This window comes from Octopus sinensis, unplaced genomic scaffold (genome assembly GCF_006345805.1).
Source record: "Octopus sinensis unplaced genomic scaffold, ASM634580v1 Contig18722, whole genome shotgun sequence".
In the NCBI taxonomy this organism is placed as follows: Eukaryota; Metazoa; Mollusca; class Cephalopoda; order Octopoda; family Octopodidae; genus Octopus; species Octopus sinensis.
In genome coordinates, this window is record NW_021835987.1 from 298,394 (window position 1) to 315,000 (window position 16,607).

The 16,607-nt window shown below is 36.6% G+C and overlaps 2 protein-coding genes across 2 annotated transcripts in view; one reads left to right on the forward strand and one right to left on the reverse strand.

Moving 5' to 3' along the window:
- LOC118761915 overlaps positions 1–4,269 on the forward strand; it is a 116,305-nt gene extending 112,036 nt beyond the window's left edge. The window contains exon 6 of the mRNA XM_036500120.1: positions 4,117–4,269. Coding sequence (XP_036356013.1) covers positions 4,117–4,155 — 39 coding nt within the window. The 3' untranslated portion in view covers positions 4,156–4,269. The remainder of the gene's footprint in view (positions 1–4,116) is intronic.
- The window catches only part of LOC118761916, a 92,608-nt gene that overhangs the window by 51,386 nt on the left and 24,615 nt on the right, over positions 1–16,607 (reverse strand). The window lies entirely within an intron of this gene.

Below are 16,607 nucleotides of genomic sequence, written 5' to 3' on the forward strand. Positions count from 1 at the left end.
TCCTTAACTGAACAGAGGAGGAGAGATAAAGTTGGACAGGAGACAAGGAAGCGTCTAATGATGCATGGAGGCCATCATCCACGTGCAGACACTGATCGTCTCTACACGAAGGAGGCAAATGGAGGAAGGGCACTGATAAGTGTGCAAGACTGCGTAGGTATCGAACTCGGGAACTTGATGAGACAGATATGCTAAAGCGAGGAAAGCTTGCTAGTGGCAGTTAGGACTGAGGGAGTATTGAAAGCCGAAAAAAACGCAAAACAAAGGAAGAAATACAAAAAGGATAAGGAAAGCATAAGGCAAAAAGGGACTCCGCAATCATTTTCCCGTAACCACTGATAAGGGCAGTGATAGGTGTGGACGACTGCGTAGGCACCATTATAGGTATTCATAGTCGGTGAAATAAATAAATCAAATTGTGAATAAATGAAACACTCGGATTCTATCACTGTAGACATACACGCATTCATGCTCGCTCTCACACACACACACACACACCCACACACACACACACACACACACACACAGCCATACATACATACACACACAAAGAGTCTCATATGTATGTCATTATTCAGTTACTTTTTCAAATTTCTTTCCATAGAGAAATAATCATTTTCACCTACATCCAAGCTCCTTCATTGGAATTTCAAGATCAACAACAGGTATTTTTGTTTGCATGTATGTATGTTGTATGTATATATGTATGTATGTAATGTATATATGTATGTATGTATGTGTATGTATGTATTATATGTATTGTGTTATGTATGTATGTTGTGTGTATGTTATGTATGTGTGTATGTATGTATATATGTGTGTATGTGTGTATGTATGTATGTATGTGTGTGTATGTATATATGTATGTATGTATGTATGTTTGTATGCAGGCATGTACGTATGCATATATGTATGTATGTATGTATGTATGTATGTATGTATGCATGTATGTATGCATGTATGTATGTGTATGTATGTATGTATGTATATATGTATGTGTGGGTAGGTATGTGTGGGTATGTATGTGTGGGTATGTATGTGTAGTATGTTTGTATGTATGTATGGATGTATGTATGTATGTATGTATTAATTTTCAAGTGAAAGGAAAGATGAGACGCATTCTGCAAACAAATGGTTCATATTTGGTTGATTAAAAAATGTTAAGTCAGTATTTATTGACCTTTTTCTTTCCTTAAAATCGTCACGAACTTTTCGGACAACCCAACATTTAAATTTATTATTACCTCTATGTTTTAATAAAGATTTGCTCATTAGAACCATACTATTTAATGGAAACGAAGCGAATATATAGTGGTATTTCAAACTGATAACTCCGTCATGTACCACGCCGTTATTTTGATAAATTTGAAGTCCATACTTAAACATACATTTTCTTAGTTTTTGTAACTATCAAAAGTCCGTTACGAATATTGATATGCTGGCCAGAGAAGAGAAGCATCCAGGTTTCATCAACAGAGAGGCTGGTTATTACTTATAATCGATTATTCGATTTTTGTCATGGATTTTTCCTCTGTGTATAAATATATTAATAAAATGTATATACATACATCAAGGGAAAGTTTACGAAAATAAACAAAAGACGAAGGCAGGTGGAGTAAAACAAAACAAATATTAGTATAGCGCTCAGGAATAGAAAAAAGTCTTTACGTTTCGAGTCTACGTTGTTCGACAGAAGATTACATACATGCATACCACGCATACACGCATACACACACACATGCACGCACACACATAAACGCACACACACACTTGTAAAACTGGTTATTGATACGTTCATTTACTTTTGGGTATACAAGAGAAAATAGATCATTAACCACACATCGCTTAACGGTACCCTAGTAATAATAATAATAATAATAATAATAATAATAATAATAATAAGAAATACAACAACACACGACAACAATAATAATGATAATAATAATAATAATGATAATAATAATAATATAATAATACAACAACAACAGCAACCAATAATAATAATATAATGATAATAATGATGATGATAATAATGATAATAATGATAATAATAATAATAATAACAACATCAACATCAACAACAGCAGCCATAATGATAATGGTAATAATAATAATATAATAATAAAATAATATATAAATAATAATAATGATAATAAATTTAAAAAATAATAATAATAATAAAAAATATACAAAATAATAAGAAGAAGAAGAATAATAATATAAGAAGAAGATGAAGAAGAAGAAGATAAGAAGAAAAGAAGAAAAAGAAAAGAAGAAGAAGAAGAAGAAGAAAAGAGAAGAAAAAGAAGAATGCTTCACTTACATCTATAGAAGGAAATCTCGTTGTTGTCATTCGTGCTGACGACTGTCATTATATCTTTCGGTGAGTAATTCTTACAAACACGGCTGACGCTGTTGTAAGTAAAGAATTCTGATTGGCTGTTTAGAGCGATGGCGTTACATTCCAGTCGACTTCGTGCGGTGGGGAATTGTTGTTGTGTTGGAGGTGTCTCAATATATCATAGGAATAACCAGGTTCCAAACGTTTTGTAGTTAGCTTCCTTAATTCCCAGACCTGAGGTGACAGCCAGGATTTTGTAAGGGTTAACAGCGTCACTTCCATCACTTCTTGAGATGAAGGAAAACTGCGATATTCTTGTTCACCGGAAGGAGTTAGAAGGGGGAAAGAAATGGGCAATGAATAGAGAGAGAGAGAGAGGAGAGAGATAGAGAGAGAGACAGAAGGGAGTTTATAGACCTGAGGTGACAGCCAGGATTGTTGTAAGGGTTAACAGCGTCACTTCCATCACTTCTTGATGAATGAAGGAAAACTGCGATATTCTTGTTCACCGGAAGGAGTAGAAGGGGGAAAGAAATGGCATGAAATAGAGAGAGAGAGAGAGGAGAGAGATAGGAGAGAGAGACAGAAGGGAGTTTTTATATGTAAGGGGAAAATGCGTCAGAGGTATTACTGAAGATGAGGAAATATTAGAGAGTAAGAGGGAGAAATCCTGGAAGAGAGAAAATCCTGAAATGACAAGATGGAGAACGTTTGCGTGTGAGAGGAAGGGTGCTTGCAAAAAAAGAGAAACGGATTTGAAGTAAATTATAATTTAGGATAGTCTGTCTGTCTGTCTGTCTGTCTCTGTCCCTAGGTATGTGTTTGTGTATGTGCTTGCATGCATGTGTGACCCTCTGGATCTCTCGGCATACCAGCAACCACAAAATCCCCCCAGCCGGACACACCACTGCCACCAAGCTCATCATATATATGTATGTATGCATGTATGCATGCATGTATGTATGTATGTCTGTATGTAGTATGTATGTATGTATGTATGTAGGTATGTAGGTATGCATGTATGCATGCATGTATGTATGTATGTATGCATGTATGTATGTATGTATGTATGTATGTTTGTATGTATGTATGTGTGTGTGTCTGTGTGCGTGTGTGTGTGTGTGTTTATGTGTGTGTTTGTCCCACCACCAACATTGCTTCACACCGATGTTGGTGTGTTTGTGTCTCTGTTATTTGGATGTTCAGCAGAAGAGACTGATAGAATAAACACCAGGATTACAGGGAATAAGTCAAGGGTAAATTTCTTCGACTAAAGGGTGGTGCTCTAGCATGGCCACTCTCATTGACTGAAACAAGTAGAAGAATAAAAGAATACCAGAAAAACGTTCCGTAACACGAACCAAGAAGGTTCTTTGAATACGTACGATGTATTTTAAGGTTAAATAGTGATTCCGTTTACGTTTTTGTATCTGAGATATTTTGGTTGGATTAAGTAGTCGTTGGTGTTACATTACTTTCTACATTCTGTAATTATCACAATATACTTTTCTAGGCTTGAAATTTATGTTGTGAGGGTACCAGTTCATTACATTGACCTCAGTACACAACTGGTACTTAATTTACCGAGCTCCAAAAGACGAAAGGATGTAATAAAAATGAGTGGAAATTAGGCTAACAACTAAAGAAATACATTTTAAAGTATCTCGATCTCTTTAACTTGAGCCGATTATTCTTCATTATGAGAGTGCTAACGTGTGCGTGTATGTATGCATGTGTACGTGTCTATGTGTGCTACATGTTCATTTGTTTTGCAGGTGAAACTAGTGATTAGCAAAACCAAACCGATGTGGTAACTATGATATTTAATGGACGAAATACAACCATTGAAAGCTGGTTCTCTCGGAAAAACTTGAAAAGTTCACCATGGAACGACCTGGCTTCAGCCACCGGACTTGAATTCTCAATTAAGGGACACAAGAATGTTAATATATATATATATATATATATATATATATATATATATATATACATAAGTTGTGTGTATGTGTGCGTGTGTGTAGATATTTGAGGACTTGTCTCTGTATTGTGCGAAAACTGCCAGCAAATGAAGATTATCTGAACTATCTATACTACAATGGAGAAAACTTCTTATTAATTAGGCATGTGACGATAATTAAAGTACTAAAAAAATCGCAATTATTAAAGGGCTAACTGTCTGGAAATATTTTAAAGAAATTTCCTATAACTTCCATTTCTCAAGTTTCTTGAAGTATTTTTCAACACTCATTTCTCGCAAATTTAAATATTCATTGCATTCACTGTGTCCAGTTAATCACAAATTAAAATATTCTTTGCATTCCCTGCGTCCAATTAATCACAAATTAAGTATTCTTTGCATTGACTGAAGAGTATTCTATTCTCATTTGCAATGCCTCTCACTTACTATTTTAAATTTTCATTTGCTATTTGGAAAACCGACAGTTTATTCTATTAATATAATGCGTAATTTATTATTTATAGAATGAAAATTTTTTAAATACCTGTATAATTTTTGAATGTGGGATAGCTCTGAGAAGAACCTCGAAATTTGGCTTATTACTATTAGAAGACAAGAAGAAAACATTTTCCGACAAATACTCGAAACCTGCACCTTATTCACGGTTTCCCAATACTCTGTTCCACTAAACCAATATTTACACAAGTTGGCGGCGAGCTGGCAGAACCGTTAACAGGGCGGGCGAAATGCGTAGCCATATTTCGTCTGCCGCTACGTTCTGAGTTCAAATTTCGCCGAGATCGACTTTGCCTTTCATCCTTTCGGGGTCGATAAATTAAGTACCAGTTACGCACTAGGGTCGATGTAATCGACTTAATCCGTTTGTCTGTCCTTGTTTGTCCTCCTTGTGTTTAGCTCTTGTGGGTATTAAAGAAATAGGGTATTTCGTCTGCCGCTACGTTCTGAGTTCAAATTCCACCGAGGTCTACCTTGCCTTTCATCCTTTCGGGGTCGATTAAATAAGTACCAGTTACGCACTGGGTCGATATAATCGACTTAATCCGTTTGTCTGTCCTTGTTTGTCCTCTCTGTGTTTAGCCCCTTGTGGGTAGTAAAGAAATAAGGTATTTTGTCTACCGCTACGTTCTGAGTACAAATTCCGCCGAGGTCGACTTTGCCTTTCATCCTTTCGGGGTCGATTAAATAAGTACCAGTTACGCACTGGGGTCGATATAATCGACTTAATCCGTTCGTCTGTCCTTGTTTGTCCCCTCTATGTTTGGCCCCTTGTGGGTAGTAAAGAAATAGGTACTACTTAAATGCAGGTGTTACGTACAAAACATTTTAAATGTACGCTGTGTGGACGGGTAATGACTGTGTGAATTTTCCAAAACTCCTCTCTGCATCCCATCGGAACAAATTCTCCATTAAATCCCTATATACTCTGAATTCACAACATCTTTCGTGTATTTATAGATACTTTTGTTAAAAAGTATCCATTTTTCTGCATGTCATGAGGCTACAAAGTCGGGAGCGTATACATGTATAGTAGCGCCCTTTTATTTATACGATTTCTTCATTTCATGTTTATTCCGTTCATTGTTTAGGGGAAGGTAAAAGTTGAAAGCCTGCTTCTCTCTGTGTTGTTGGACTAACGTGATGTTTACTTGAAAAAGAGAGATTATGACTGTGATAAATAAGGAAAATACTTATTAAGCAAGTGAACACTAGTACTCCCTGCTGCCATGTGGGTTCATCTGGTACATCAGATAAACATTTCACAAATATAGGTTTCGAATCTCTGAGATTGTTTAGTAGAGTGCTGAAAGGATGTAGGCCTTTGAAATCTTACAGCGCTAGGTCCTTACACTAGATGGAGAGGATGATATATTAGGTACCTTACAATGATGTTCAATATGGTTGTTGAGATTCGAAATCAGAACACTAGACCTTTGATTAGGTTACAGTATATTTATTAAAATTCTAGCATTAGGTGGATTATGAATAAGTGATCTTCAGATATTGACTAAAACTTCTGGTTATTAAATAAGTTACAACTAAATACATGTGGTACAAAGAACTTATTTTTGAGGCAAAACCATTGAAGCAAAATCATTGAACAATTACATTACTGGGATCTACCCCGTCATAGTTGAAAGCAGAAGAGCAGCATTGAGGTCCCAACACATAGCAGAATATAACGAAACAAAACTTACCTTTGTTACAGATCACACTAACAACTGTGTTTGAAAACGTTAACCACTGTCTACTGTTGTCGGTGCAATCAACTGATGCCACTGAACTACCAAGGAATGTCTGCAAATGTTTGAATTGTTCAATAATGCATTCAACTATTACTTAATCTTCACAGATGTCTTCACCGTCCACTACAGTCGTTACTGCTCTCTTGCTTCGAGTCTAATGCGCACAATTCTCAGTCGAATTGAAACGAAAATCGATTTAGAAAAGGCAAATTTTTACAGACTTGAACAGACTTGAAACACACTTCTTTTGTCCTCGGAATATTTAGAAGGCGTAAGTGTTGTTATTTTGTTGTTGGTGGTGGCCTTGGTGGTGGTGGTTGTTTGTAGTAGTAGTTGCAGTAGAGTTAGTAGTAGTGATTGTTGCTTTCGGGTGGAGCTTTTAATGGGGCGTTGATAGGGATGTTGCATTGTGTTGGTGATGATGATTGTGGTGATGTTTTAAGGATATCATTACAGCAGTGTTGATATTTATGGTGTTAATTTTGCAAAAACGGTATGGGTGGTGGTAAGTGGATACAGTGGTTTATACTAATGTGGTGGCGTGATAGTGGTGGTAGCCTGTTGGTAGTGGTGTTAGTAGTGTTATTGGTGATGCGATGTTGTAGGATGGTAGATGTAGTGCTGGTGATAGTGGTGGTGGTAGTTCTGTCAATGTTACAGTTATTGTTGTGGTTGTGGTGGTGAAAGATATTAATGATGATAACGAAGTTGAGTTTATAGTTGTGCCATATTTTAGCAGTATAGGTGGTGGTTGGTAGTGATGGTAGATTAGTAGTAGTAGTAGTAGTAGTAGTAGTAGTAGTAGTAGTAGTAGTAGTAGTAGTAGTAGTTTATTTACATATATATATATATATACACACGGTAAGATACACACACACACACACACGCATGCCCACGCACGCACAAACACACACAAACACACACACACACACACACACTAACATACACAAACATATATACAAACAAACACATCATACATGATATAAATGTACATGTATATACATGAACAGGGTATCGTGATGAAGTTGAATGAGGAAGCGTTAAGCATTGTGACCCTAGAAATATTAACCTGAATATGACAACAAACTAAGAAAATAAACAATTGATTTTGTTACAACAATACAAGGTGAAGCGTTCAGCTTTTCTTTTCTTTGTACCATTGTAAGTTCTGTGTTCATGAACTGGAAAAGGCAAGTTTCCTTTCTAAACAGTACGAATGTTGTACGGAAAATATGACAATAACAACTCTTTAATCGATATTGATTAGAGAAAGATTAACCATAATACTTACATCATGTAACTTAACTTTGAAGGTTTTTGAATTTTTGCATTTCGATGGGGGAAGAAAGCACCAAAAATCTGCCAGGAGTAGAGAGAGAAAGAGATAGAGAGAAATGTATGTATACACCCACACCCACACACATATATATTGTGTAAGATATAAGTTAGAGGTAATGTAACCATCTACAGGATAGATGTATCCGAAGGCGCTCCTGGTAATACCTCAGTATGTATGACCCTTGTTATAAGGTATACGGTAGTAGGTAATTTAAAGGTAAAACCGTGGTTTATATATATATATAAAAACGATAAGAAAGGGAACAATAATAACAGTTAGAATTAGATCAAGGAAAAGCAGATGTAAAATGTTAGTTGATTCAATAGTCTTAAATTTCAGTGAGGTCCATAATTCCATATATCAGTTTTCCTTTCCTTTCCTTATATCTTCTTCTTACTGCCTTCTATTTATCTTTGCCATATAATCGTTCTGATGATGTCTGTCAATTGCAACGAGATAACTGTACTTTTACCCCAGCTTGATACACCGAAACAGCTGTAAGCAGATTCTCATCATTATTAAATGACTTTAAAACACACATTAGGTACTTCTAACAGTTATTGCTCCATTTCTTATCGTTTATATATATATATATATATATATATATATATATATATATATACAGAGAGAGAGAGAGAGAGAGAGAGAGAGAGAGCGATTGATGGAGAGAGAGATAATGAGAGAATGAGAAAGAGGGAGAGACAAAAAGACAGACAGGGGACGAATAGATGTTGAAACTTTGCTTGGAACACCCGCGGGCTATCGGAAGGTGAATGTAAGTGGAGTGGTAAAGTGGACTGGAGGAGGTGAGAGGGAACTGAGAAGATGAACATGTGAAACGGGATTGGACAATGGAGGAGAAGAGGGGGGAACATAATGAGAGATAATTACGTGTTTGTGAAGGAGGATATAATTTGAAGAATCGTAATCTACGATGTCCGTTGCAGATACACTCGAAGCAACATTTAACACAGAGAGAAAGAAAAAAGCAAAGCAGTAACGTATTTTACAGCATAGAATCCGACAAAGTGAATGGCATAAGCATGTAGTGTAAGCATTTAACCATCGTCTCTATCTTCCGAAATCTTACAGCATTTCACATAGAAATTTCCTTTTGGTTCCAAAGTCGTCTTGGTGTATAAGTCGACATACAATTTGGGGTATAAATTTTGATTTCAAAAATTCTGCTTGCATTCCGGAAGTAGGGTACAGACTAAATTTGCTGAAACAGAGTAGCAGGACCCTTTCAGTTAGGAATACACATGGGTATATTGAGGGAAACAGTGTACACTGAGCTGAATTGGGAGCTGAATTTGATCATAGATTTAGGGGACTCTTCCCCAACACACACACACGATGGGTTTTCACACGTCCGCAGGTGGGGAGCAAGTGGATTGGCATACTCGTTAAAATATTATTTGCCTTATTAATCCTGTAGGTTTCTCAGACTAAATCACGCTGAGGTCAACTTTACCTGTCATCTTACCCTGATCGATAAAATAAAATATCAGTGAAATTCTTGGCTCCATAACAATTTATAACCCACACCCTCCTATTTCAGGCATTGTCTAAATTAGAAAATCCCAAGATATATATTCTTAGAGAAAGCACCAAATATTTTTCTTAGGTCTCTGGGGTTTGTATGCGTGTAGAGGCGGGGCCGTCAGCATCACACATCCTAATCCAGTTCACCCAACTGGGGTTGAACAACTTCCAGCTTGTATCCCATTGGCATTAAAGCACGGATCTGCCCTAATTATCCAAAAATAGTATCTAACCCATTGCCTGTCGAAAGCCTGTTTATATGTTTGCCCTAAACGTGCACAGTTTAATTTAGCTCTTCTTTATGTAAATCTCTGAATCATATAAATGTTTTCTTTCCCAAAAGCCCAAGATGAGGACTTGTATAGCATAAGATGCATGGAAACAGACGAAATATGTCTTGTGTATCACATGTGATACCCAGGCCAGGAAAAGACTTAAGATGAATGTTATGGAGTCTGTTGATGATTTTCTTTCCTTTATTAGCTTTTCATTATATGTAAACCTCAACAATTTAAGGTTGTCAGTGTTTTGTCTCCCTTATTCCTCGACGTGGTGGCAAATACATGAAATCATTATTATTATTATTATTATAATTATTATTATAATTATTATTATTATTATTATTATTATTATTATTATTATTATTATTATTATTATTATTATTATCATTTTATTATTATTGAGTGAGAGAGCAGTTCATGCCATCAAAGTGACACTGGGGTAAAATATACGAAGCCCAGTATATCCATCATGACTAACCGTCTGATAAGGGTACACTAGGCACATGCATCACAACCATATGTGCGCGACATGGTGATCTCATATCAAAATAAACAGCACATGACCTTGCAGGCGGGGCCCAGTTAGAATTTTCTTCAGGTTGAGTAGCCCATCCCACTCGAAAGGTCCCTGAATAAGGGCTGTTTAAGGATGTTGAACGAAACACCCATGTTTCCAGAGGTCAATTATTCAAACCCCAAAGAATCCCTCTCAACACATGGCTATGATGCCCCCCCCCACTACTTCTGCTCGTGATCAGATTTGCGCATATCGTCAGCCACTAAGGGACATGCTCAACTGGTTAAAGTCAAACAACTGATTTGGTGGGGGAAACAAGGAGGATGCGTGTGTGTGTTTGTGTGTCAGGGTTTGTTTTTACATGTGCTGGGGCTGGTGGGGTAGTCCATTCCATTTCAGGTGTGTTGTCTGAAATGTCTTTCCTCCTGGCCTCCACATCTGGTGTCTCTGCTTCCACTTCTGATGCCTCTGCTTGGAAGGATGCGCCCACTGTGCTCTTATGTGACCCTTTTGACCACATTGGTATCATCTGGGCTTCCTGCCCTCGACCATCACTCGAAGCCTGGTCTCCTCCCCCACCTGTATAGTATCAACAATTTCCCTCAAATCAGCAGGGGCTGCTTTTATTACAGGGCATGGACATCTCTAGTCCCTGCCCTTGCCAGATTTGTTGTTCTATTTTGGTTGCCTGGAGGTTGGATATTTTATCCTCCAGCCCCATCACAAGTGCCGCCACCAACCAGGTAACGATCACATCTGGCGGAATTACTCCAACCTTTATCTTTGAAGTGCATCTTCCAAGATATGTGGGTAGGAGGACAACCTCTGCAGTTTTCAGGGATGCCATGGAATGTTGTCTGGCCTTTCCTTCAGTTGCGTATTTCTTGCGCCTGGCCAAGTAGGCGACATCCTGCTGTGCTGACCTGAGGAATTTCACCACGGCTTCTTTCGAAGACATCCAATTTCTCGTTCTTTATAATAAACGTTTTGTAAACAATAGTACAATGGGACGCGTAGTGCGTCCCACCAGGGGAGGGGTCACTTTGAATCAGTCCTTTATACTTGATGAGTTCGTTTTGGTCAATGAAAGAAGACGTATTTGAAAGCTTGGTGTATTTTCTCTTCTGTAGAGAAATACTGTCGTATTAGTGAACAAGCTTGATCTTAGTGGATAGTCTGTGTGTTTTGTTCATTTCAGGCACATCTGAGTCTGTAATTAATACTGATAAGGGAACATCGGACTGAGAGCAGGCATTTATGAAGACTCCTTAATCGGTAGAGCAAAATATTAAGAGTAGAAGACAGGATAGATCAGCGGAAAACGTGACGTTAATGAGTAGTTCTGATATCAACCGTTCACATAACGAACTACGGCGTAGTCACCCCTGAGTCACCTCAAATTAATAATATATTAATATATTTTATTAATACATTAATAAAAATCTACATATTCATATTTTGAGTTTGCATCAATTGTACATATACATACATACATATATACACACATACATACATATATACATACATACATACATACATACATACATACATACACACACATACATACATACATACATACATACATACATACATACATACATATATATATATATATATATATATATATATATATATATATATATATATATATATATATGCAAGCTTTCTTTGTAGTTTAGAACTTGCATTAACGAATCTATACATTTTAATCCCAGTTCAGGGGCCATGAGATGTGTGTGTGTGCGAGTGTGCGCGTATGAGTGTGAATCTGCAATTGTTACCTTTGTAATTAAGATTCACTGAAGCAAAAATCACTTGCGTGTTTATTTGTCAAGAAATATTGATATCTTTTAAAGTCAACAATGAGTGATTGAACCTGTGTTTGATGCAGATATATGAACGTGTCCTGATCGCCTTATCAGCGTGACGGATTTGATTACATTTCTCCATTGGAAATCTTTGGCCTGGCGAGGTCACCAGTTCAGCCATTGTATCCCCTACACAAGCACCATCACCAGCAACTATTACTAGAATGTCAGCATCAGAAACACAACAGCAACAGCATTATCAAGATCGGACCGACTTCTATAACTACACTTGCATAATCTCTCTACGTTTGGTGAAACGCTTGACTCTACTCAAGGAGTCTTCTTCTTCATAGAAATATAAGAAAACGTATTCAAATGCTTCGTGTATTTTCTTTTTCTTCCGGGGAGAAACACTAGCACATTAGTAAGCAAGTTTGATCTTAGAGGATGGTATAAATGCACAGGCTCTGCTCTTTGGTCATTTCTGACACACCTGACTGCGAGTAATACTGATTAGGGGACGTCGGACCGAGAGCAGTCATTTATGAAGATTCCTGAATCCGATAAGGAAAATATTGATAGAAGACTGTTGTTAACGTCCATCCAATCCAGCTGACCACCACTGGTGATCCACACAAGTCACGTTTTACCTGTTAATAAAGAATCCATATAAATATGATCAGAAGAAAATTGTGACCTTAATGAACTGTCCTGATATCAACCGTTCACATAACGAACTTCGTTGTAGGGGCTGCCTTCAACCTCAGTGAAAGTGGGTTTTTTTCTATATCGCGTGGTATTTCATGTCAACGACTGTGTGTAATGATTAGAATGTGTAAGGATTAAGATGAAGTTGTGTGAGCGTCTGTGTTTGGGTATGTGTATTTAAGTACGTGTATTTGTGTGTGTGTGCGTGTTAAGTTTACTATGCGTGCATTGTGAAGAGGACGCGAATTTGTGCTGTTTATATGAAGTCTATTTTATAAGGTCTAGCTGCCATGTAGAGGTCTCCCGCTGGATGATACATACTGCCATATTTGATGGCATAACAGATGAACATGCAGTCCCACGTGGACAATTGACATTTTTTTTTAGGCAGAAATTCAAGAGAAACGTCCAGAATTGACCAACAGGAAGGGTGTTGTTTTCCAACATGATAATGCAAGACTGCACGTTTCTTTGAGAACCAGACAAAAATTGCTGCAGCTCGGCTGGGATGTGTTATCCCTCCCTCCATATTCACCAGATATTGCTCCTTCGGATTTCCACTAATTCAGGTCTCTGCAGAATAGTCTTAATGGTAAAAATTTCAATTCCTTGGATGACGAAAAAAGATACCTTGATGAATTCTTTGCCATGGAACTACCTCAATTCTGGGGAAAAGGGTATTTTCAAGTTAAAGGAAAGATGGAGACGCATTGTGCAACAAAATGGTTCATCTTTGGTTGATTAAAAAGTATTTATTGACCATTTTCTTTCCTTTAAAAATCGGCACGAACTTTCCGGACAACCCAATAGATAAGTACCAACGCACAAAACTCTCGGATCTTGAGTAAACATTTATAAAAATATACTTATTCATATTTTGAGTTTTATTATTCCTGTTACCGGCAGTTGTACCTATATACACTTATATATCGTTGTAATTTAGAACCTGCGTTAAAGCAGCTATAGATTTTAACTCAAGTCCAAGGGCCATGAATCGTTATATGTGTTTGTGTGCATGCGTGCGTATCTCTGCAGGTGTTATATTTGTAGTTAGGAAGCAACGAAGTAAAAATTTTTGCGTCGGTTATTTGTCATGAAAAGAAGATATCAATGATTAAAATTGATTGTGTTCCGTGCAGAAGTATGAACAAGTTCCCGTTGGCCCAGCTACGTTGACGAATTTCAAAGCATTTCTTGATTGGAAATCTGCATAGTAACGCTCGCTGTTCATCTTTTATATCTCATAAACACATCACCCCATCAACGGATGCTAGCACTATTATGTCACCATCATATACACCATAGCAACGACATCCTCACCATCGCAACTACTTCAATAACTACTCAGCTGTATTTTTCTATGTGTAGTGTAGTACATGAATCTATTCAAGCAAATCTGTGGTATTGAGCAGAATATTTGCTGTAGCCCATCTTTTATAACAAGACAAAACAATGTACTTGATAACACTTCCAATCAGTTAAGATCAGAACCCATGAGAGCTTATTATTATTATTATTATTATTATTATTATTATTATTATTCAGTAGTTTTATTTTTATTTTTATAGCGTGCTTTCACTTCACTACCGAGCGCAGCTCTGTGTGCCTTGGGTATGTGCTGTGATTTGTTGTGATGCTCTGATGGTTATTGTATGGAAAGTGTTCTGCGTAGGATGTGTGCAGTGCCTAGTAGTGCAATTTTTTGTATGTTATATGTGTTTGTAAGTCCTGGTGTTTTTGTTATGTATTTGTCTGAATATTTTTTTATCATGCCTAATGCACCTACTATGATAGGAATTGTTTCTGTTTTCAGATTCCACATTCTAGTTACCTCTATTTCCAGGTCTTTGTATTTTGAGAGTTTCTCCATTTCTTTTAGAGACACGTTGTCATCTGCCGGTACTGATACATCAATTAGAAAGCATTTTTTTTCTTCATGGTCTGTTGGCCTTAATTTCTCTATCTGTGTGTATTGGCATATCCCAGAGTATGGTTGCTTTCTCGTTTTCTGTGACCTTTTCTGGTGTGTGCCTATACCATCTTTTTTCTGTTTATTATTATTATTATTATTATTATGATTATTATTATTATTATCATTATCATTATTGCTGTTGTTGTTGTAGTTGTTGCTGTTGTTGTTGTTGTTATTATTATTATTGTTATCATTATTATTATTATTGTTGTCGTTGTTATTATTATTATTATTATTATTATTATTATTATTATTATTATTATTATTATTATTATTATTATTATTATTACTAGGGTACTCGTTAAGCGATGTGTAGCTTAATAATCTATTTTTCTCTTGTATACCCAAAAGTAAATGAACGTATCAATAACCAGTTTTACAAGTGTGTGTGTGCGTTTATGTGTGTGCGTGCATGTGTGTGTGTATGCGTGTATGCGTGTATGCATGTATGTAATCTTTCTGTCGAACAACGTAGGCTCGAAACGTAAAAGACTTTTTTTTCTATTCCTGAGCGCTATACTAATACATTTGTTTGTTTCTACTCCACCTGCCTTCGTCTTTTGTTTATTTTCGTAAACTTTCCCTTTATGTATGTACTAGCAGTATCGTCCGGCGTTGCACGGGTTTGTTTCGACCCTATGGAATTGGAATTTTTGAAAAGTAAAAATTTTCCATTATGTAGCTTGTTATTCTCTTCAAGTGAACATTTTTCTGGTTGAAATACACCGAAAAGTGGCGACACAGCAGTGAAAAAATCGTAAAATATCGGGATTTTCATAGAAAAAAGCACCTTTTTGATGTAAATAATTTTTGGTGTTAACATGGTCCGATTTGAATTTTATCCTCTACGGAAGGAAAAGCAACCCTTTTTCTATCATACTCTCAATTTTGGTCAACTTGTGCCGCAGGGTCTCGGAGGAGATAGTGTTAGTTGAAGGTTACCAAACCTGGCGCACACAGACAACTTCAGCTTTATATAGAGAGAGATAACACGTACACACATTAATACGCACACACACACACACACACACACACACACACACACACACATGTATGTATGTATGGATGTGTGTATGTATATATGTACATGAACCCAGGACCATGTGTTTGGAACGTAGTTTGTTACCACGCAACCACACCTGCCCCTATGTATGTGTGTGTGCGTATGTGCGTATTGGTAGATATATTATGCATGTATATATATGTATATATATGTATACATATTACATGTACATCTATATATATATACATCTACACATAAAATACAAAATACAAAGTTATATCTTGATGTCGCTAGTGATAACAATACTCAAAATATATAACAGACTGGAATTGTAGGCCCGTCTCTTGCGATTTCGATCAATTGGATCTTGTTCTCCCTCTTGTATAGAAGTATACGGCTGCAGCGAAATTCATTTGGACTTTCTTCTATCGAAGGCATTTTAACAAAAATGCTTCCGTAAAGACGGTGAAAATATTGTCAATTTTTCCAAACAGGGACACAATTCAATTTTTAAACAATAACCAAAGCCCCTTATCCGAAAGGGGGAGGGTTACGGTTTACAATTATTTAACAAATGCAACACAACAACGTTTCCCTGACGCGGAACCAACAAACGTGATTATAATAGTCAAACAGTAATAATAATAACAACAAACCTCTTTAATTTATCCCCATTTATGTGAAACCACTTATTCAAGTTCAAGTCATTGATGCAATTTTATACGAATTGCTAGTACACACACACACATAATAAGGGTGAAAAATTGAATATTAATTTGATTAATATGAATTGAAAACCAGTGATATAGCATATAAGACCATAGCGGATCTTCCTCTAGCAAAAAGGATGACCAGTATTATGGTCTCATCCC